General features: G+C 39.5%; 1 protein-coding gene across 9 annotated transcripts in view; it reads left to right on the forward strand.

The window, feature by feature from the left end:
- Positions 1–22142, forward strand: part of IKZF1 (IKAROS family zinc finger 1) — a 126240-nt gene that overhangs the window by 29583 nt on the left and 74515 nt on the right. For all 9 annotated transcript variants that reach the window (XM_039336382.1, XM_039336390.1, XM_039336381.1 and 6 more), the window contains exon 3: positions 5469–5588. In XM_039336382.1, coding sequence (XP_039192316.1) covers positions 5469–5588 — 120 coding nt within the window. The remainder of the gene's footprint in view (positions 1–5468; positions 5589–22142) is intronic.

A 22142-nucleotide genomic window follows, 5' to 3' on the forward strand; every position in this document is an offset into this window, starting at 1 on the left:
GGGCACCCCTACCTCTGAATTGGCCAAGTGGCTGAGCGTACGCATCAGCCACTTGGCCAACAATAGTAACACCACTGTGAGATCGGCAGACGAGTTCTTAAACAAAATTAGAGCCCTGAAGGTGGAGGAAGACGAACTTATGGTTTCTTTTGATGTGGTTTCCCTGTTTACTTCCATCCCGCAAGACCTTGCGGTCACAGTCCTAAGGGACCGATTGAACAAATGAAACCCGGAACAACATCAGGACTCCCTCCAGACGGAAGATCTTATAAAACTGGTGGGGGTCTGTTTAAAGACTTACTTCACCTTTCAGGGCACTATATTTGAACAAATTAAGGGAACACCAATGGGGTCTCCGATCTCCAGTATAATAGCAGAGGTGGTGCTCCAACGGTTGGAACACATAGCGATGGCCCAGTACCAACCAAAGTTTTGGGCCCGCTATGTGGACGACACGTTTGTAGTCATCAAGAAACAGCACAAGACTGACTTTATGGGCATTTTGAATTCGGTATACCCAGACATCCAGTTCACCATGGAGGAGGAAAATCAGGGCTTGTTGGCATTCTTAGATGTACTAGTTCAACGCCAACTGGATGGATCTCTGACCACCAAGGTATATCGAAAGGCAACTTGTACGGATAGGATTCTCCATTACGAGAGTAACCATCCGACAGCCCATAAAGTCAGTTGCATTAGAACCTTATTTAAATGAGTGGAGTCACATTGCAGTACTGCCAGAGCAAAGAAGGAGGAAAGAAACCACCTTCTCCATATATGCAAGCGCAATGGGTACCCGGCAAGATTCATCAATCGGTTTAATACACCATCTAAATCCCGGAGTAACCCACCACCTGATGAACTAGTGCCACAGACAACACGGGTCACCCTCCCCTATAACTGCAACGTCTCGGAGGCAACAGCAAGAATCCTAGCGCCATATAACATAAAAGTAGCACACAGATCCAATCAAACGCTACGTGCCGCTATTATGCGCCCCAAGGACCCGCTCCCCAGCATGGAAAGGTCGGCAGCCATATATAAGATTGATTGTATGGACTGCCCATGCAACTATGTTGGGGAGACTTCCAAACGAGTGAAGACCAGGGTCCATGAACACAAACTGGCAGTGAAAAGGGGCGAGCAGCACTCCCAGATATGGGTACATATGGCGGAATTGGGCCACCGCTTTAATTTTAACGAGGTATGCGTCTTGGCAAGTGACAATACAAAGGGGGGCCGGTTGCTTAAAGAAGCATGGCTCTCCAATAGTAACTCCATTAACCAGCATATTGACCTCTGCTCGGCACATTTGGCATTAAGATCATGGAGTGTGGCCAGTTGCCCATCCCGCTACCGACGGCTCAATGGCAGGTTCAGTAGAAAAATCAAGGAAGATATGCCAATCCCCTGACAAGTCGTGGATAGTCTAGAGGAGGAGGAGCAACATCCAAAAACCCCCACCACCCCCACAGTATTGACGCACTTCCAAAAGATTAGGGGGGCGGCGAAAATCAAAGCCCAGAATCCCTATATTATGAACACTGGGGATATCCCAATTGGTGCGCAGGAAAACACCGCAGACGGAGATGGGAGGAGGTTATTAACATTGACACCCCACCTACAGCTTGAGAGAAAGAAGGCGACCGATCCGAGGAGGATGGGACGACTCCCCCGACCAGCAACGCCAACCGAATCAGGAGTGCATGGAGTATGGGACGGTGCTGAGTGTAATGATGGGTGGATAGATATCCCGAGGAGTAGGGAGAAGAGTGAACCCGGACGGAAGAACACATGGGGGGTGGGGCTTGTGAAATCGTCTTGCCATGCCTCGCGTCGGCAGCATCCATTGAATATAAAGATCTGTACCAGACACATGCAAGAACGAGAAGCACTGGAGGGAGGAGGAGAGCAGAAGAGGAACGTTGCGACGCTCAAGGAGATTATACTCTCACCTCCCCCCGCACCGGTGATTCCGATTGTAGCGTGTGGAGAAAGGATGCAGAAGATGAAAAAAGGGGGGAGGGGCATGATGACTGTGCATGGCCATACTTACGAGGCTTACCATATGGATAAACAGCTCATCGAACTCCCCCAATTTACTGCTGTAACCCAGTCAGCCCAGAATGTCACACATGACCATCTCAGTAACAACTGGGCGCGAGGGGAAGGCATTAGGGAAGAAAGGGAAAGCACTCGTAGAGAGAATAGCTGCGTGGATGTGGATTGGGGAAAAAAAAGGAAGGGGAAATGCAAACCACCACACAAACCTGAGGGAGAGAATGGATCAAAGGATGGTGACAACCAGGGGGATAGAGAGGTTGTCCCACCCACCCTAGAATCCAAGGAAAAGAAGGCAAATGAGGACACACATGTAGATAAGGGGTGCAGGAAGAAACGGATCACCGGAGTACAATCTATCCAATTAGGTCCGATAATGAGATCAAGGAGCCAGGCGCAGACTCTGGCTTGCTTATAAGAGACTCTCTCACTCTCTAGCATTTTAAGCCCTGATGATGCCGGCAGGTGACGGCGAAAGCTTGGCATTTTTAAATTAAACTTTTATAGTTTTAACTACCTTGGTGCTCATTTTATTTTAAACATGAACATACCCAGGGTTCATATTTTTAATATTATTACTCATATATAAAATTATATAGTGTTAGAAAAAAATGTTTCTCAAAAGGTATTAGAAACCAGGACCATATAAGATGTTAGATGATATACAGATCACACAATGAGATGAATACATGTTAAGTGCCATGTTAATACATGTTAACAGATAAAATATAGTGTGTATATTCATCACATTTAATGGATGTTTCTGCTTGGTAATTTACATATCTTAGCCATATGCTATGCTTTTCATCATGTGTACTCCTTAATAGGTCTTCAGTAAGAATCCATGTTTAATAACTAAATAATAAATAAATAATTTCCTCTTCTTTATCACCTGAAGCTAATTTATTGCTGCTAATGGCAATGAAAGATAATGATTTTTCTCCTGTAGGAAAAGATAGGACAAAACTTTGGATAAAGATACCTAAAGCACCATAGTTTCATCTTCTTGATTTGGAATAGCACATAAGTTTTATCACATTGCATTGCATTGCATTGCATTACATTAATATCATTTCTTTCCACTTCTGAAAGAGGTTAAAGTATCATGTTCCTGTATGCATGTGTAGATGAAGATATGTATATATGCATGTGGGAAGGGGCATTGTGTATGCAAGGTTCTATATAGGCATGGTTTCAAGTGTACTCAAGTAAGTATAGTCCCTGAATGACTGATTCAGATCCTGATAGTTCCTTCTGAATCAACATTATCTGTCCTTTCTTTATGAAATAGGAGTCTGTGCCCAATAACCATTTGTAATACATATGAGCCATTCAACAAGTAATGTCTAACAGATAGAAACTTCCTAACAACATGGGACTGAACAACAGGGAAATTCTTCTGCTTCCATTGCTTGTATAAGTAGGAAAAGGATCAATAGCATATTGGCTGACAAATGGAGAAAGCAGAATGGCTCCCTGCCTTAAAATAGCTGCAAATTTATTTTAAAATAGTAGATATATAAGCCGACAAACATAAAACAGAAGCTTTTTTTGCACTTCTTGATATACAGCCATAGATGGATTTGGAAGGAGCTTCCTACATGATAAGCTTCCCATTCACACTTCTATTACACTCCACAAAGCAGTCATTTTTGAAATGAGTTTTTTCCCTGCTCAGTTGAAAATGTAATAACAGTGAAGATTCAACAAAAAGTTTGTTTGGACAACTATATTCCATTGTCCCTTTTGAAAAATGAAGGCTAAGAGCTATTGTACCTAGGTTGCAAAAATTCTGCAAGCCACTAGATGTGTGCAAGGAAAAGTTTGTCTGCTCTTCTCCCCAAAATTATTATAACACATTTCTCTCTCTAATTTTGTGGTCTGTATTTTCTTATAGAGTGAAATCAAGGTGTTTTGTTGCCATTAGCAAGAATGTTAAATTCTTCCCTGCCATTAAGTGATCAAATGATTATTTACAGCCAAGATCTAGTATCTTTAATTGAAGTACTGTCAGTCAGATAACAAAAAGCAGACTCACCAAACCAGCCTTCTGGGACTTTATCTTAGCTAAAAGAATTGTTTGCTGTGACTAGAATATGATGTGCCAAGCTGAGATGGCATGGCAATAGCAGGTGTGACACTACCAGAAAACTAGACTCACAGTTTTGTATAAGAAAAATGATCTAACTAAACAGAGTGAATTAAATGCATGGAGCAGACTTGAAACATGTATTTAGGACTGGTTTCTATCAAGCAGCAAAGGAACACATTTGGGACTCAGATGTCTAGATGCTATTTAAATATTTTGTCCCAATGCTTGCTTCTTTGTTTGCAATTGCACAACCAGTTCCAGTTATTATTCTGAACATGCTTTTTAAAAATTAAATGGAGAATGCCTATTTTCCCCATCTTTCCACTTTGAAAATCATCTGCTAGAAAATGCTTGTGTGATTACATATCTGTTAAAATTGCCACATAACTCTGACTTATCTGGGTATAACAACGTAAGATATGTTAAGGCATGAAATATGAACACCAAACTCTCTTTAATGCTCAAAAGAAGAGCCAATGTGTAGCACGTTAAATAAAACTTATTTATTTAGTTAGTTATATATTTAAAAAGGAAGGTTTTGTTGAGGAACACCCAGATTCTATTTATTTGAGAAGTAGTATTAAAGCAGAATTTAGGAATAGCCAACATCAAAGTAGTGTTTGCTTTCATGTTAAAGCTATTTGCACAAGAAGGAGGCTAACAACTTGTAATTGTTACAGAACAAGTAGTTAAGACTTGTTATTATACGTGCATTCTCCCCAAAATATACTTCATGAAATATTGTGCAAAAAGGTAGGGATATCAATGTGGAAAACAATGTGCACTTCCTTTATCTGTCCTTTTTAACATTTTCAATTAAAAAAGGATTAGTATATGAAACAATGTGGAGTCAAAATAGACATCAATTCAAAAAGATATTCCAAATTCTCCATAATCCGATTCTCTTTGTTCAGCTGTCTGATATATTAACTTGGTTGCTCTTAAGGCCATACAAATCAATATAAAAAGTTAATCATTACAACAAATTTTGTTGATTTCAATAGGATTTAATTGAAAATAGCCTAGCTCCAATTCAATGTGTTAAAAGAATTGAAAAGAATGATAAAATTATTTGCACTGTCACTTGATGTAAATGGAAGCAGCAGCAAATATACTTACTAATCTTTAGGCTTTGTTCAATTCAAAATCTGTCTTTAGTTTTAAAATACTTGCCAATCAAAAAACAACATCATGATTTGCTTTGTTTTTTATGGCCTTGGAATCACTATCAGTATTATCTGTATCTTATTTGAAAAGAAATATACAGAGAGCAGATATCTTTCCTAACTTAGTGGGATTGTTCTTTTATTATCAGGGAAAGAAAGTCCTCCAGTAAGCGATGCTCCAGACGATGCTGATGAGCCCATGCCTGTACCAGAAGATCTTTCAACTAGCACAGGAGGATTGCCAAATTCTAGAAATGAAAGAGTTTTGGGTAAGATTGTTGGTACATGGGTTGATTCTGCTTTGTCATGCATAAGGTGTTTCACTTATACTTGGGAAAAGAATATTTAAGTCTGTACTCTCATTTTTGACAAAGCCTCTTTTTCATGTTTCTTTTCTGTCTTAAATAAAATAAATGTTCAGATTTAAAGAAAATATCAGGCAACTCTCTAACTTAAAAAAAAATTCTGTTCAGTTTCCTCAAAATGATGTCATAATGAAGAACTAAATTTATAAAGGTATGGATTATAGGGGGAAAGCTAACTTGACTTAGGTTTTAAAATTTTAACATCTTTAAGTTAAACAGAGAATGTACCTGGAATACCTATCTGTAATGCCGAACCATATAAGTTTTTGGTCTTCAGTAAATGAATTGAACTCACAGTTGGCTTCACTCATTGATGCTTTTTCTATTGTTCACGTTTTTAAAAAGGAAGATAAAAGAAATAGGATAGATGGAATGGGGAGAGGACAGTAGAAAGATTGCATTAGGGCAGTGGTTCTCAACCTTTTTAATGCCGTGACTCCCAACCGGTCGTAAGTCGAGGACTACTCAACCGGTCGTAACTCGAGGACTACTCAACTGGTGCAGCACCGTTTGCAGAATGGGACTTTTGGCAGGCTCAGCAGGGCAGAGACAACCTGGACAATTCCTATTGGCTTTTGAAAGCCAATAGAATTAGACTCTATTCAAGAGAGTCTATTCTATTGGCTTTCAAAAGCCAATAGAATAAAAGGGAGTAGCACAGCTAAGGAAAAGGGGAAAAAAATGGCGGACTGCGGTGTTTGGCGACCCCCGTGAAATGGTCGTTCGATCCCAAATGGGGTCCCGACCCACAGGTTGAGAACCACTGCATTAGGGGAAGATAAAAGAGAGAAAAAAGATGGGGAAAACTACTAATGATTAATTTTAAATATAAGCATCTAAGGTAAAAATATTGCTTATCTAAATCCATATTACGGATTTCTTCCTCTATTTGTGTTCAAAATAAGAGAGTGTATCCATATTTTAAAAAGATAGCTAAGTGTTCAGTTAGTAAACACATGCACACACACAGATACACACACCTCTACTTAATTTAATGTGTGTATATGTGTGTGTGTGTGTGTGTGTGTGCATTTGTCTCCAGTGCATAAACTCACAGTGTACATATATGTGTATACAGTATGTATACAGTATTTATGTATGTATACACATGCCTCTCTACTTGATATTTACAATTCTGAATTCAGTTATGCAGAAGTCTAAACTTCAATTATTTGTTGCTTAGTTGGCAACAAAAATCAAAGCAAATTCCCTTCTGACTTGAGATCAATCCCATTCTTGAGGGGAAAATAGCAAAGTCAGGCTGGACAAGGCAAGTTTGACGGGCATAAGTTTGTTGTCCAGATGACTGAAGCCCTATTATTAGCAAATGCTCATAAACAGAGTTGCATGTCATTTCTTTATTGAAATAACTTGACTGGCTTCCAGTTTGTTTTCCAGGTAAAAAAACCAGAATGGTTTAGAGTCAAAATAAGACCTTTTCACCTATAAATCACTCAAAAGTTTGGTGGTTCTCAACCTGCCTGATATTGATCCTGTTCAGACTGGGAAGTGTGCCTTTGTAGTGGCTGCAACTAGACTCTGAACCTTCTGTCTAGGGAGGTCTATCTCATTTACTCTCTACTATAATGATAGTCCTTGTTGTTGTTAGTTGTAAAGTCGTATCTGACCCATCGCGACCCCATGGACAATGTTCCTCCAGGTCTTTCTGTCCTCTACCATCTTCTGGAGTCCATTTAAGTTCACGCCTACTGCTTCAGTGATTCCATCCAGCCACCTCATCTCTGTCATCCCATTCTTCTATTGCCCTCAATCTTTCCCAGCATTAGGCTCTTCTCCAGTGAGTCCTTCCTTCTCATTAGGTGGCCAAGGTATTTGAGTTTCAACTTCAGGATCTGACCTCCTAAAGAGCAGGCAGGGTTGATCTCCTCTAGGACTGACCTGTTTGATCACCTTACAGTCCAGGGGACTCGCAGGAGTCTTCTCCAGCACCATAGTTCAAAGGCCTCAATTCTTTTGTGCTCAGCCTTTCTTATGGTCCAACTTTCACAACCATACATTGCAACTGGGAAAACCATGGCCTTGACTATACGTACTTTTGTTGGCAGGGTGATGTCTTTGCTTTTTGTGTGTTGTCTAGATTTGCCATAGCTTTCCTCCCCAGGAGCAAGCATCTTTTAACTTATTTCCTGCAGTCCCCATCTGTGGTGATCTTGGAGCCCAGGAAGATAAAATCTATCACTGCCTCCATTTCTTCCCCATCTATTTGTCAGGAATTGAGAGGGCCAGATGCTATGATCTTGGTTTTCTTAATGTTAAGTTTCAAGCCAACTTTTGCTTCTTCACTTGCATCAAGAGGCTCTTTAGTTCCTCTTCACTTTCTGCCATTAGAGTGGTATCATCTGTGATAGTCCTTAGTCCTTGACTTAAAGTATTTTTAATGGCTATTCAGTTACAATGGCACTGAAGAAAGTAACTTACAACCAATGCTTACATGAATATTGCAGTTAACATGATTAAATTTTGGATGCTTGACAACCAACCAACATGATGGTTGCCATGCCTTATGCCTTGATCACATTTGCAATCTTCCTGGAGGGCTTCCAACAAGCAAAGTCAATGGGGGAAGCTGGATTGCTTAATTACTGCAATACACACTTAGCAACTGCAACATAAAGATCATAAAATTGGGGGTAACTCATTTAATGACCACGTCACTTAGCAATGGAAGTTGGAAGTTCTTGTTGCAATTGTGGTTGTAAGTTGAGACTACCTGTAGCAACATTTCCAAAGGCCTTCAAAGTAAATTTGCTGCTTTATTATTATTATTTTTATCAAAGTTGAAGGGATCCTGTACATGTTATTGTATTTTAAATATTGCTATATTTTGATTGAATCTGCAAACCACTACTTTACACTATACTATATAGAGGATAGATAATGGATAACAAATAACTACACAAATTGTCCCATGTTTCCTAAAGTGCAGTTACACAAATAATTCTTTATGACAGTATTATGGCCATACTGGCAGATTTCATGCTTTGCTACATGTGAATGTGCATGTGTCTATGAATGTAGTGTGGTTTCTTCCCACTGTGTTTCTTTTGATCCTATGATAAGTAAAAAAGAGATAAGACAAAACTTTTTATCATGACAGTTGCAGCATAGCCATGAGGAAACATTCTTGCACAGCAAATGGATGATGTTGCCAATATCTATAAAACATTTACCTCTTTATTTTCAGAGAAACAAGCAGAACTAATAAGTATGGAATAAATTATAGGTTTGATAATTCCTTTTATCACTATTCTGTAGAATAGTAGTTTGGGATTGAAACAATTTTATCTCCTCAGATTTTACAAATAAATCTATCATCACAAATAACAAGAATTATACCTTAAATATGGTCAATATTACCATTGGCTGATGAACTTTACCAATTGTTTAGTATTTTTATTTAGTTTACTCAAAGAAAGAAAAATGTTTATATCTGGAAAAGAATTAGATGTAGTAGACCACTACATATACCTTAGCCAATGGATCTCAATGGTAGATGATACAGTAAAGGAAATTGAAATGTGGTTGCCAGGCATTCGGCAAGCTAAGTATAATTTTCAAGAACAACCTCCCCCTATGCCTGAAGAGAAAAGTTTTCGATCAGTGTGTGCTACCAGCTTTAACATATGCCAGTGAAACATGGACACTAACCTCACAATTGATACAAAAGCTACAAGTGGCGTAAAGAGCCATGGAAAGATACATGCTTGGCATTATAAGGCAAGATAGTATGACTCGCACATGGATTAGAGAACAAACAAAAGTATACAATATCATCAAGAGAATAAAAAAATGGAAATGGAAATTGGTCGGTCAAATAGCAAGAAGAACTGATGGCAGGTGGACTAAAGCAGCAATAGAATGGATTTCACTTGATAAAAAACGTCCACAAAAGAGACCTAAAACAAGATGGAGTGATGACATTAGCAAGTATTGTGGGCCCAATTAACAAAAGAAAGCTCAGGACTATATTGGTTGGAAACATGCAGAAGAAGCCAATAGTGGATAGACAATAGCTAAAATGATGATGATGGTTTAATTTACTACATTTTAATAAACACACAGTGGTTACCATATGAATACCTCAAGTTTGTGGTGATCATTTATGGTCATTAAAGGAAGAAAGCTTCTTTAAACATTTTTAGGAGTTTTTTGCCATTCCAAATGATTTATGAAATATAAATATAATGAAATACAGTAATGCAATACATTTGAGGGATTTTTTATCCAATATACATAAGAGAGCAAATCTGATGTTGTTTTTAAGGTATAAGGCTAGAAATCTCCAGCATTCTCACAAACCATAAAGTTAGCCAATTAAAAGTTAGAGGTTTGGTTTTGGCAAATCCATGTTTACATCTAATAATCGCCATATTGTTTTTAAGACACTTAACAAATAAGGTTATGAATTTCCAATTATTGATGTTGAGCTGATTGGTAGATTTTTTGTTTTCCTCTTGAAATATAGGCATACTTTTTTTTCCTTTTTCAGTCATAAGTATTCATTCTTTCTTCAGGATTTCTCAAAAGTGATATCTAAAGATTGAGGCAGACCATCAGTACTCTAGGATGCAATACATGTGATTCTGGTGGTTTAAACTCATTGAAGTAAATATGTGCTTCCTGGCCATCTGCATTTTGGATGTCTTCTGATTTTTTTTTCTTCATTATAACTGCATGTTGATTTTTTTTCCCTTTTTTATATTCTTGAGTATCATCTTGAGTTATTTTTCCAAGGAATCTTATCATTACCTTGATAAAATCACTTTTTGGAAGTCCAGGATAAGCTTTGCTTATATTCAGCTTTAATTTTCCTTAAAATCAAGAATTCCAGCACTGTTTAAGGGTCCTGAATCCAACCCATAAAGGAATTATGGCCAGATATTTTTTTAGGTGCCAGTATTCAGGTATTGTTGCTGTTGTTGTTTCCAATGGGAAAGATCCTATTTTTTTCCAAAAACAGTTGCTTGGTTTTTTATTATATTAATACAACAGCATAGTGGAATATGGGAAACAAATAATTAAATTGATATTGTTCAAATCCAGTGACACATTTGCTCTCTCCTTTTTGTCCCCATTAGAATCTTTGTTCCATGCTGAAATATAGGTCAACACCCAACAGAGAAAATAAAAAGTCAAGCACGCTAAAGAAAAAGAGGAAATGTTCTACTCCTGATTGGGAAATATGGTTTATTAATTTGGGAAGAATGCTATTCATCTAGCCACTATCTTAACAAAAGCAAGGAATACTAGAAATATAGCTAGTATGGAACAGAATTATTTCTTATGTCTAAGCCTATATACTCCCAAACTCATGGCAGAAATTCCTAATTTTGTATCACTTAAAACTGTATAAAGACTTTATAACCTGATTGAAGATCCCTCACTTGGAGCTTTGCTGTCTCTTCTTCTATTGGGAACATATCTCATGATAGCAGTGTTCCAATATCTAAGGAATTGTCCACAAAGAAGAGGGAGTCAACATAGTCTCCAAAGTACCTGAAGGCAGGACAAGAAACAATGGATGGAAACTAATCAAAGAGAGAAGCAAGAACTAAGGAGATTTTTTTTGATAGATAGAATAATTAATCAGTGGAACAACAGTCAGAATTCAGGGCTGAATATGGGACAAAAATAGCATTGGTCACTCTTTTTGATGATCTCTGGTGGGAGCGGGATGGGGATAAATGCATCTATCCTTGCTCTACTTGATCTCTCAGCGGCTTTCAATACCATTGACCATGTATCCTTCTGGAGCGGCTTTGGGGGTTGGGAGTGGAGCAATCTGTGCTATCCTGGTTCACTTTCTTCCTCTGTGGCCACTCTCAGTTGGTACTAAGAGGAGGCGAGAGATCCAGCCCTCGCCCACTGCTTTGTGGGGTCCTGCAGAGCTTGGTACTCTCTCTGCCCCTACATGAAGCTGTTGTGTGAGATCATCCATCACCATAGACTGAGATATTATCAATATGTTGATGATACTCAGCTGTATATCTCAGCCCATGGTGACCTCCTTCTTGCAGTGTCTGGAGGCTGTTAGGGCTGAATGGGAGCAACGGGTTGAAACTGAACCCTGACAAGACCAAGTGACTCTGGGTTTGGGATTCTTTGGTCAATAGAGAATTGCTACCTTTGGTCTTAGATGGGATGGCACTGCCCCAAACAGATCCAATGTGTAATCCAAGGGTTCTGCTGCACTCACAACTCCTGCTCAAAGAGCAGGTGGCACTTGTGGCCTGAAGGGTCTTTGCACAACTGCAGGTTGTGCTCCAATTATTCCCTTTCCTGGAACAACCATCCCTATTTATGGTCACTCATGCACTAGTCACCTCCCATCTTGACTATTGCTAAGAGCTCTACATGGGGCTGTCCTTGAAACACATCTAGGAGCTCCAGTTGGTGCAAAAGGCATGGTTTTGTGCAGACCTTGGTGTGCACGTGTATCACCTCTCCTGAGGGAGCTCATTGGTTGCTGATTTGCTTCCAGGTGCAATTCAAGGTGCTGGTTGTCACCTTTAAAGCTCTTCATGGCTTTAGACCAGTTTATCTGAGGGACATCTCTTGCCAGTCACATCTACCCAACTCACTAGAATGTTGCAGGTCCCATTCCCTAAGGAGATACATCTGACAGGACCCAGAAGAAGAGCCTAGGTGACTCCCTCCCTCTGGAACATCATCCCTCTGGAGATTAGACGGGCCCCACTCTAACACTCTTTTGGAAGGCCCTGAAGATGTGGTTCTGCCAATGGGCCAGGAGAACCTAGAGAGGGATGGAGCCCATTGAATGGCTGGTATGAATGTGTGTTGCCAGGGTAGGGGGTTATTATTTATTGTTTATTTCTTTTATATTGTTTTTAAATCCTGTAAGCCATCTTGGTGGCCATGTGCAAGTAGACTGCAATATAAATTGTCTAAAAATTTAAATAAATAAATAAACTTGCCTTCAGAAGTTGTGGGTGCTCCAACACTGGAGGCTTTTAAGAACAGATTAAACAACCATTTGTCTGAAATGGTATTGGGTTTCCTGTCTGAACAGGGGGTTGGACTAGAAGACCTTCAAGTCCCTTCCAACTCTTTTATTTTGTTACTCTTTTCTGTTATGTATATTCATTGGTGTAATTGTCCACTGATATTTTGAAGGTTTTGTGAAGGCACAGACTTGTCTCAAGGGTTTGAGTGTATTTTGCTTTAGCTTTGCTAATTAGATGGATGGAAACAAATGCTTGAGAATAAAAATAGATGCTATGATTTGTAATTTGTTCAAAAGATAAAATAATGCATAATCTCAAAGATCAATCATTCAAAGCATGGAATTTATATAGCATTTTAGTTCCTCAAGACAATTCATAGCACAAACAAAGGAAGAGATTATACAAATTCTTATCATGGGGGGGGGGACAGAGATTAAGGCTGAATCCTATTAATGTAAATTAATCAAGTTAAGCAAAATTCCACTGAAATCATAAATGTTGCGGAGGAGTTCTTAAACACTTTATGGTAACTATATGTCAAGCAGTTATCTTATAATTGCGCAATCCAATTATTGCACAATCTGAATCTCTGTAGAAATTCATTGAATTTAGTGGGACCAGCAGTGCAATTCTACATGTCTTCCCAGTTCCAAGAACATGAGTCTAGACCAGGGGTAGGCAACCTCGGCTCTTTTATGACTCATGGACTTCAACTCCCAGAATTCAATAGCCAGCCATGCTGAGGGGAAAGGAAGAGGTTTCCAAGCTGAGCCATGCTGGCTCAGGAATTCTGGGAGTTGAAGTCCATGAGTCATAAAAGAGCCGAGGTTGCCTACCACTGGTCTAGACTTATTAGTCCTACTGCTACTCAGGTGATTGTAGAATTGCAACATTAGTTGTTTGCTTGTATAAAACCCCTGTGAAAAAGAAACAAAATCCCTCCTCTCTCCTTAGTGTCTGTTAAGTATGCAAAATTGATACATCCTAACACTGAGTAACATCATCAGCAGTGGAGAAATTTGTCGATGATTATCACTAATCTTGAGGAAAGAAGCAAACGGAAAGAAAAAAAAAGATCAGCTTTCCGTGCTGTGCAGAGGAGGAAAGAAAGATGGTTCTGGCTAAATGTGGAGATATGAGAGCGTGTACTCAGTTGTGTGGCTTTTTCAGTTCGGATAATGAGGCTGATGATGTTATCTGCAGTGGGAGGAAGTCATTTTTATCTGTGAAGCACATCTCTCCCATTCTGATAAGTCCTGTGGACTTTAAATTATCTAGCAAAATCTCTGGCTTAACAGCAGGGTTCAGCTCAGGTATTTAGGACGGTCACAAGAAAAGGGTCCTTTTAGCCAAAAAGAGAAACAATCTGCTTAAACATAGGGTTGCTGGGCAGGATAGTTTGAGGGAGGACACTTCTATGCTTGGCAGACTCAGTAAGCACAAGACTTTCATGTAACTGTCTTTCACAAATATTGGGAGAGTCACAGCTCTATTTTTCCAGATCAGTTTTAAAGAAAAACTGCTATCACTGAAGCCAGTTTACCAAAGTTAATGCTATTATTTCCAGACTGTTGGTTAGAAAATGAATTATTCAAAGAATAAAACTTTTTTGTTCAAAAACCATTGCTTTGAGTTCATAGGAACATTTACTGAAATTCTACATTTTAAAAAAATCACAGATGTTCCAAAGCATGCAATTTTAATAGAGATTAATCAATAAAGAGATATGCAAAGTTTATTTTAGGATAAAATAGGAGAAATCAGGGGAAATGATTAAAAAAGAAAAGTTAAATTTAAAGAATGCACATTGTGCATTTCTGCTTTACCACAATGTCTCTGTCCTCAGAGTGCCAACCCTTGGACAACCAAACTGACCCTTCAAATCACACAGCTACAGTATGCTTGCACAGACTGATTTTTTGTCCACTGCCACTTCATCCAATAGTAAAATGCAATAATAAAATGCAAATAATATCTAAATGAAAAGAAAGTCTACTCTAAGTGAATAGAAACAAAATTATTTAAAAATAATAACTTGCTCATATTCATTATTTAGGGATGTCCCATATGTGCAACATCTCCATTCTGTCTGAACGTTTTACCTGAATGTGCCTTCCGTTTGATAGAAGTATAGTAGTAGTTTTATATGGACACAAAACATTCAATCAATCTGTAAAAATTTTCAATCAGTAAATATTTTCATATTCCCAAGGAGTGAGAGACTGACACTTTAATATAAATATGAAGTCCATATGGGACTTATATTTTGTCCATGGAAGGAAGTTGTATATAGCTATAAATTTATTAGGTACAAACTTCAAACTGGATATGATATAAAAAACTGTTCAAATATAATCAAAAGATGATTCAATTTATTGGAATTATGATACTACTAAAGATTAACTTTTCTCTTTCTGCCATTTTCATCTACACTAAAGCTGCTATTAGCTGTAACTGAATAAGAAATTACATCCATCAAAAGCTTTCACCTTAATTTTATAGGATAGAGGGATTGTATTAGCAGGGTCTTTCTAAGATATTGCTATTTCTACTCTGGTTCACATGAAGAAGGAAAAACCAGAAGAAAAATATATTAGTAAAGAAATGTGTACATGGCTAGAAACAACATTCAGTAACTTGAGTTGTATATTAATAATTTCTTATGTTTGTTATCTGTACATGATTTTCTCTTTGTGCAATCAAATGTTATCTTTGTCCTACTGTAGAGCATTATTTCACCCCACTTTTTGGTTTAGTTCTCAAACTTTTGCCTAGGTTTTTGCCAGTAAAAAAATGGAGCCAATGGAGCCAATATTTTGAAGAATATGACTATTCTATTAAAAACAGCACAATGTATCACAGTTTGATTTATCCACATGTCAAAAGGGGATGAGGAAGACATCTTTTTTTCTTGTACTTTTCAATATTGAAAGTTTCACCTCTGCATTTATCACAAAGACTTCCAACACCACTGTAATGGTAGCCATCATGACCTCCAGAATGTGAAGCATTACTTTCTTCTCTTTTTTATTGGTCTTTTCCCCCTGAAGTTTAGCCTTTTTCCTCATGACAGAGAAGTTTAGTAAGTTAACAGTTTTCCCATCAGATAGGTTTACATTTAAAATGGGGTAAATGTATGCAAAACCATGCCTACAATTGCCTCTCCCTCTCTTTTCCTGTAATTTACACATATAACTTTATTGGTTTTGGAGAGTACAGAAATCATATCCAGTACCATTTCCAGTGGGTTATTTACCTAGCAATGCTTTAGGACAAAGCAAGGCCAGCAATTTTTCTAACACAATACTGATTATATATGCACAAACAGAGTGCCTACATTTCTCTCTAGTTTGACCAGCTATCAAGGTTTTCATTTATAAAGACAAAAATATTAATTTCATAAGCTTATTGGTTTGTTAAAGTTGTATGCCGCCCTCCTTGCTAAAGATAACTATTATTCAAAAGCATGGAAAATAAATTAAGAGTGTTAGCTTTATGAGGGAGAAGTTTTCTTAGCTTTGGAATAAAAGATTTTCCATTGTAATGGAAAATCAAAAATGAGGGAACAATCATTGATATTATCAAGAGCTGTGTAAAATTTTGATTAAGAGATTCAGTAAAGAGACATTTGAATGAGATTCATGTATTTAAATGGGGATTTTATCTAAAGCAATAAGTCAGATTAAAAGGCTTATACACAGAAATATTCCAACTTTAGCTATGCAATCTGTGATTCTTAAATTATTTGACCTATTTACCAACTTTCTTAGTTTTAAATAATGCCATTACACACACACACACACACACACACACACAGAGAGAGAGAGAGAGAGAGAGAGAGGGAGGGAGGGAGGGAGAGAGAGAGAGAGAGAGAGAGAGAGAGAGAGAGAGAGAGAGAGAGAGAGAGAGAGAGAGAGAGAGAGAGAGAATCAGTTTCTTGGCAATGGTAGTTCAATTTAACTTAGGTTTCATCATGTCACCTCCCAATTCAAATTTATTTAATTTAGAAGAAAGGGGAATCTTTTGACTTCCCTGGTCTAAAGGTGAAAATAATTATCATGGACTTATCAAACTATCATTTTTTAGTGTGATTGCAAAAAAAAAAAAAAAGGATTTGTGAGATATAGAAGAATGGAATATTTAAAATGTATAATAGTGGATAGTGGAAGCCATTTGACTGAAACTTGTCAGAATTAAGATTTATTATTCTTGTTATTTTCAAAATATAAAATCCAGACATCTTAAAATTTCACCATCATAAATTATACATATTCTGAATCAAATTTATTTATTTATTCAATTTGTTTAATTTAACTTTGGCATCTCCTGACTTCAGAATTACTCTAGGTGGCAAAGTTTAGTATCAGTTCTGATAGAATTGAATTAGATAATCATTGAAGCTAGAATCATAGGCTTTAATTGAATGAAGTATTATTTGAACTTTGTTTGATCAAAACTGAATTATTGCTGACTCATTCTAGCCTTAATATCTGAAGCTTCAATGCATTTTCTTAATTTATCTCTGCATCTCTGCTATATCTATCTACTACCATGTCATGGACTTTATGTTGATCCTAATTGGAATTGCTTATATTTCTAATATAATTATTTGATGTGTCGAATTGAAGCAAGAAAAGAAATGCATGTTTGAGTATAATTGCAGTAAGAATTGTTCACAGAACAATCTGGTTTACCTTGATTGCAAAATCTACTTAATTCTGTTTTAGTCAAATCAGAGATGATTCTCTGTAATTTCTTGCTTGTGATTTATTAATTTCATTTCTACTGAAATTAATAGTTGTTCTTAGTTGTTAATTGTTGATTTTGGGACATCTGCTATAAAATTGAATGTCTGAATTCAACACACTGTCAAGCAGCCCCTGTTACAGCAGTATATAATTTCCTTTTCATCCTCACTTGTTATGAATGCAGAGAATAGGAAGGTTATTGTCAGAATCCAATTATATTAATTATATTTCATCTCTAGTTATCATTTATAAAAAAACCCATTTCTTCCTTCTATGGATTCTGCCATACGATGAAGGGGAGGGGGTGAACAAAGGGGCTTTATGGCCCTCACTTCCTTTGGTACACTTAAAAGCAGCTGATTGTGTGTATTGCCAAAAGAGCTAACCATAAGAATGGAGCTGTTACCTTTCATGTAGTTTTCTTTGAAGTCTCCATCCAGCCGGCAGAAAGGAAAAGGGGGTGGGATTGTAATGCCTGAAACTGTCGCTGGAAGAGGGGGGTGATTGGGTGGGACTACTGGGGAACCCCTTAAAACCTTGAATGGGAGAACTTGGAACCCAAGTCCTGTCTAGAACGCCTGCAACCATTTTCTCTTAATAAAGGATGCCTGTTGGAAGAATTATTCCAAGAGTTTTGTCTTCTTAAGATGCAAAGTGGGGTGGGTCCTTATATCCGGTCTCCAACCCAAGTTAAAAGCAATATCTTTAACAACAAGCCCCTTTAAATCTTCTTGTAAATTTTCTTTCAATCCTCTGATACGCAATGCAAACTCCATTGCAAAGTGGGGTGGGTCCTTACATTAGACAGGACTTGCAAAATTAATCCACCTGGAAGGGAGACCCTTGCCGGGGGATTTTGCAAAAAATTACCATATCAGACAATGGAGCAAGAAAAGTGGAAAACTCCCTGGAAAGAGAGCCGCTGCCCCAACCGGAACCTTGCCAGATGTTGGGATCTGGGAGGTCAGATTCCTCAGGAGAAGAAGTGGTGGAGACACAGGACCACAAGCCTCGCTGGTCAATGGGCATTCGAAAGAAAAGTGAGTGGGGAAAGGAATCAAGAAAGGTGACCCTGAGACGGGGGGCCAAGCAACCAGAATGGAAGCAGGAGATGGAGAAATCCCTGCACGCAAGTGAAGAGGGGGAAAGCTGGGCACCGTACTCAGACTGGATCTTAGAGAAAGCCATTGACCTGATGAAGAGAACTCACAGCTCCCTAGGAGAGGAGAATCCTCAGCCCTATGGCCGCCCCAGCTCCTGGAGCCGCAAAGGGAGAGACACAGAGGGGGAAGTGGAACCTGCAACCTGGGGACATCTGCTGATCCAGTAGTCCACAGATGGTGATCTGGACGGAAGAAACTACCACCACCAACGGAGGCACCAATGCATTCCAAGACATCCGCTGTTGGAAGTGAAATTCAAAGGGGAGCCAACACGCTTGGGATTTTTCCTAACCCAAGTCCTCAGCTACATGGAGGAATACGGGCAGGACGTCCCCAGCAATCCGTATCATGCAATCCACCCTGGACGGACCAGGGGCAGACTGGGTGGTGAACTTGCATGACTCCAATGCCCCAGAACTCAGCGACTTCAACCGTTTCATGTCCTCTCTGAGAAGACGATTTGAAGACCCCCTGGCTGATCGCAAAGCACACGAAAGGATAAAAACAATGAGGCAAGGCAAACGCCCGGTGGCTGAATATACACAAGAATTCCGGGCCATTGCCAGCAAACTGAACTGGCCAGAAGACATCCTCCTTAGCCATTTTAAAGACGGACTAAATTATGACCTATATGACGTTGCCTGCCCCGAGGAGACCCACACCAACTTGAGGAATGGTACATCTTGGCAGAGGAAGCAGAGATCGACATATTGAAGAGACACCGCCGAGGAAAACAATGGAGCTGCTCCCCACCTGAGTTGACACAGGAACCGGTGAAATCATCGGCTACAGCCAAGAAGCAAATGGGGTGTTTCAAGTGCGGAAGAGAAGGGCATCGAGCTGTAGAATGCCGCTCCAAAGCCCCCCAGCACAACCCAGACAGATCCCCAATCAGCAAATCCAGAAAGTCTTCAGCTAAGCCAAAAGAAACTGCCATGAGAATGATGGAAATTGCAGAACCCCCCACTTCTGCTCATCAGGGGGAAAGAACTCCAGCCTACACCGCAGGGCTGGTGGACGCCTCAGATGACAGCTCGGAGGGCGAACCCCTGGTAAGTGGACGCATCGCACCCATCCTCAAGACAGTGACTATATTAATTACCCCATGCCCGAAGCCGTGAAGGTGAAAGCCTTAATAGACTCTGGCTGCACCCGCTGCCTCATTAGCCCAACACTAGTAGGTAATCTGGGCATCCCATCGAGGAGACTGGAACAACCAATCTCATTTGGCCAGTTAGATGGATCCATAGCAGGGGGGTGCCAGCTACCCTAGCCACTCTACCAATACACCTCTCCCTGGGCAAACATGAGGAGGACATAATGTTTGTGATGACCCCAGGCATGGAATGCCCAATGATTCTAGGGATGGAATGGTTGAAAAAATGGAACCCCTGGGTAAATTGGAGGATGACAGAAATCAAATTCCCGAAGGGGGACCCTATGGACTTAAAACCTCAAGGGGGGATACCAGAATGAAGAATAGAAAAAGCATCCATGGGAGAGGAAAAGGGACTAACAAAAATACCAGAGGAATACAGAGACCTTGCTGAAGTTTTCAGTGAAGAGAGGGCGAATGAGCTCCCCCCCCCACCGACCCACAGACTGTGCCATTGAATTCAAGCCTGGGGCAAAACTCCCGAAGCCCAGATGATACTCCATGAGCCCAAAGGAAAAGGAGGAAATGGAAAGATTCATTTAAAAAAACCTAGAGAGGGGTTTCATTGAGCCAGCCAAGCCTAAAGTGGCTGCCCCAGTCCTTTATAGAGAGAAGGATGGCTCTTTATGCTTATGCGTGGATTATAGGGCCCTGAATACAATCAGTGAAAGCAACCTATACCCTCTGCCCCTCATGAAAGACATGCTGTCACACCTCTGGAAAGGGAAATTTTTTTCTAAACTAGACCTAAGGGAAGCTTACTATCGCGTGAGAATTAAGGAAGGGGACGAATGGAAGACCGCATTTAATCGCCCCATGGTGCTATCAATTCAAAGTCTTGCCATTTGGTTTACAAGGGGGCCCTGCAGTCTTTATGCAATTAATCAATGATGTTCTAAGGGAGCACCTGTTTAAGGGGGTCCTTGTTTACTTGGACGACATTCTTATCTTCACCGAAACAAAAGAAGAACATGTCAACCTTGTCAGAGCGGTTTTAAAGAAACTGCGAGCCGCCCACCTATATGCCAAACTCTCGAAATGCGAATTCCACCAGGAAAGGATAGACTACCTAGGTTATCGCATATCCCCCAGGACATTGAAATGGACCCAGAGAAGGTCAGAGCAGTATTAGATTGGGCACCACCCCGCACAAGAAAGCAACTACAAAGTTTCCTGGGCTTTGCAAACTTTTACCGCCAATTCATCCCCTGTTGTCTGGACGGTCACGGACTTGTTTTCCAAACAGGTGCACTTTATCCCTTGCCAAAAGATTCCCACCGCAAAGGCCTTAGCAAAACTTTTCGTCCAGCACATTTACAGATTGCACGGGGCACCCCAACGCATCATCTCTGATACAGGAGTGCAATTTACGTCTGCATTTTGGAAGGAATTTTTATCCCTCTTAGGGACCACTCAGGGACTGACATCTAGCCATCACCCTCAGACAGATGGACAAAGGGAACGTTGTCATTCAGTACTTGAGCAATATTTGAGATGTTTTTTGAATTTCCAACAAAGTGATTGGACGGACTTACTCCCTTTTGCAGAAGTTGCCTACAATAATGCAGTCCACTCCAGCACAGGCTACACTCCTTTTCAATTAGCCAACGGTCAAAGTTTCAACCCCATGCCAGAACTAGCCCCAAACAAACCAACAATCCCATCACTGAAAGAATGGATGGAACAATTACAAGACACCTGGCCAATAGTTAGAAAAGCATTAGATGAAGCTGGGCAGGCATACAAAGCACAAGCTGATTAAAAAAGGATTGAGCCTACACCATTCATTATAGGAGAAATGGTGTACTTATCTACAAAATACTTAAATTCCCTACAGCCCTGTAAAAAACTTGGACCAAAATATATAGGACCTTTTCCAATTAAAAGAATCATAAATCCAGTAACAGTAGAATTAGAATTACCCAATAATCTCAGGCAAATACACCCAATTTTTCATTGCAGCTTGCTGAAAAGATAGCGTCAGTCACCTCTATGGCCAAAAATCCCCACCACCACCACCTCCAATCATGGTAGAGGGTGAACAACACTTTGAAATAAAGGAAATCCTTGACTCTAGGAGATATCATGGAGTGACTCAGTACCTAGTTGCCTGGAAACACCTCCCTCCCTCACAAAACGAGTGGGTCCATAAATGTCATATCAGAGCCCCGAAGCTATTAAATAAGTTTCACATAGAATACCCTAAGAAGCCTGACTAACTTTTATACCTGTTTTGTTTTCTTTCAGGTGGATCTGCCGTATCTTTGAGGGGCAGGATGTCAGAATCCAATTATATTAATTATATTTCATCTCTAGTTATCAATTATAAAAAATCTCATTTCTGCCTTCTATGGATTCTGCCATACGATGAAGGGGAGGGGTGAACAAAGGGGCTTTATGGCCCT

This window comes from Crotalus tigris, unplaced genomic scaffold (assembly GCF_016545835.1).
Source record: "Crotalus tigris isolate CLP2741 ecotype Arizona unplaced genomic scaffold, ASM1654583v1 scf7180000017666.379230911805:20528666, whole genome shotgun sequence".
Classification (NCBI taxonomy): domain Eukaryota; kingdom Metazoa; phylum Chordata; class Lepidosauria; order Squamata; family Viperidae; genus Crotalus; species Crotalus tigris.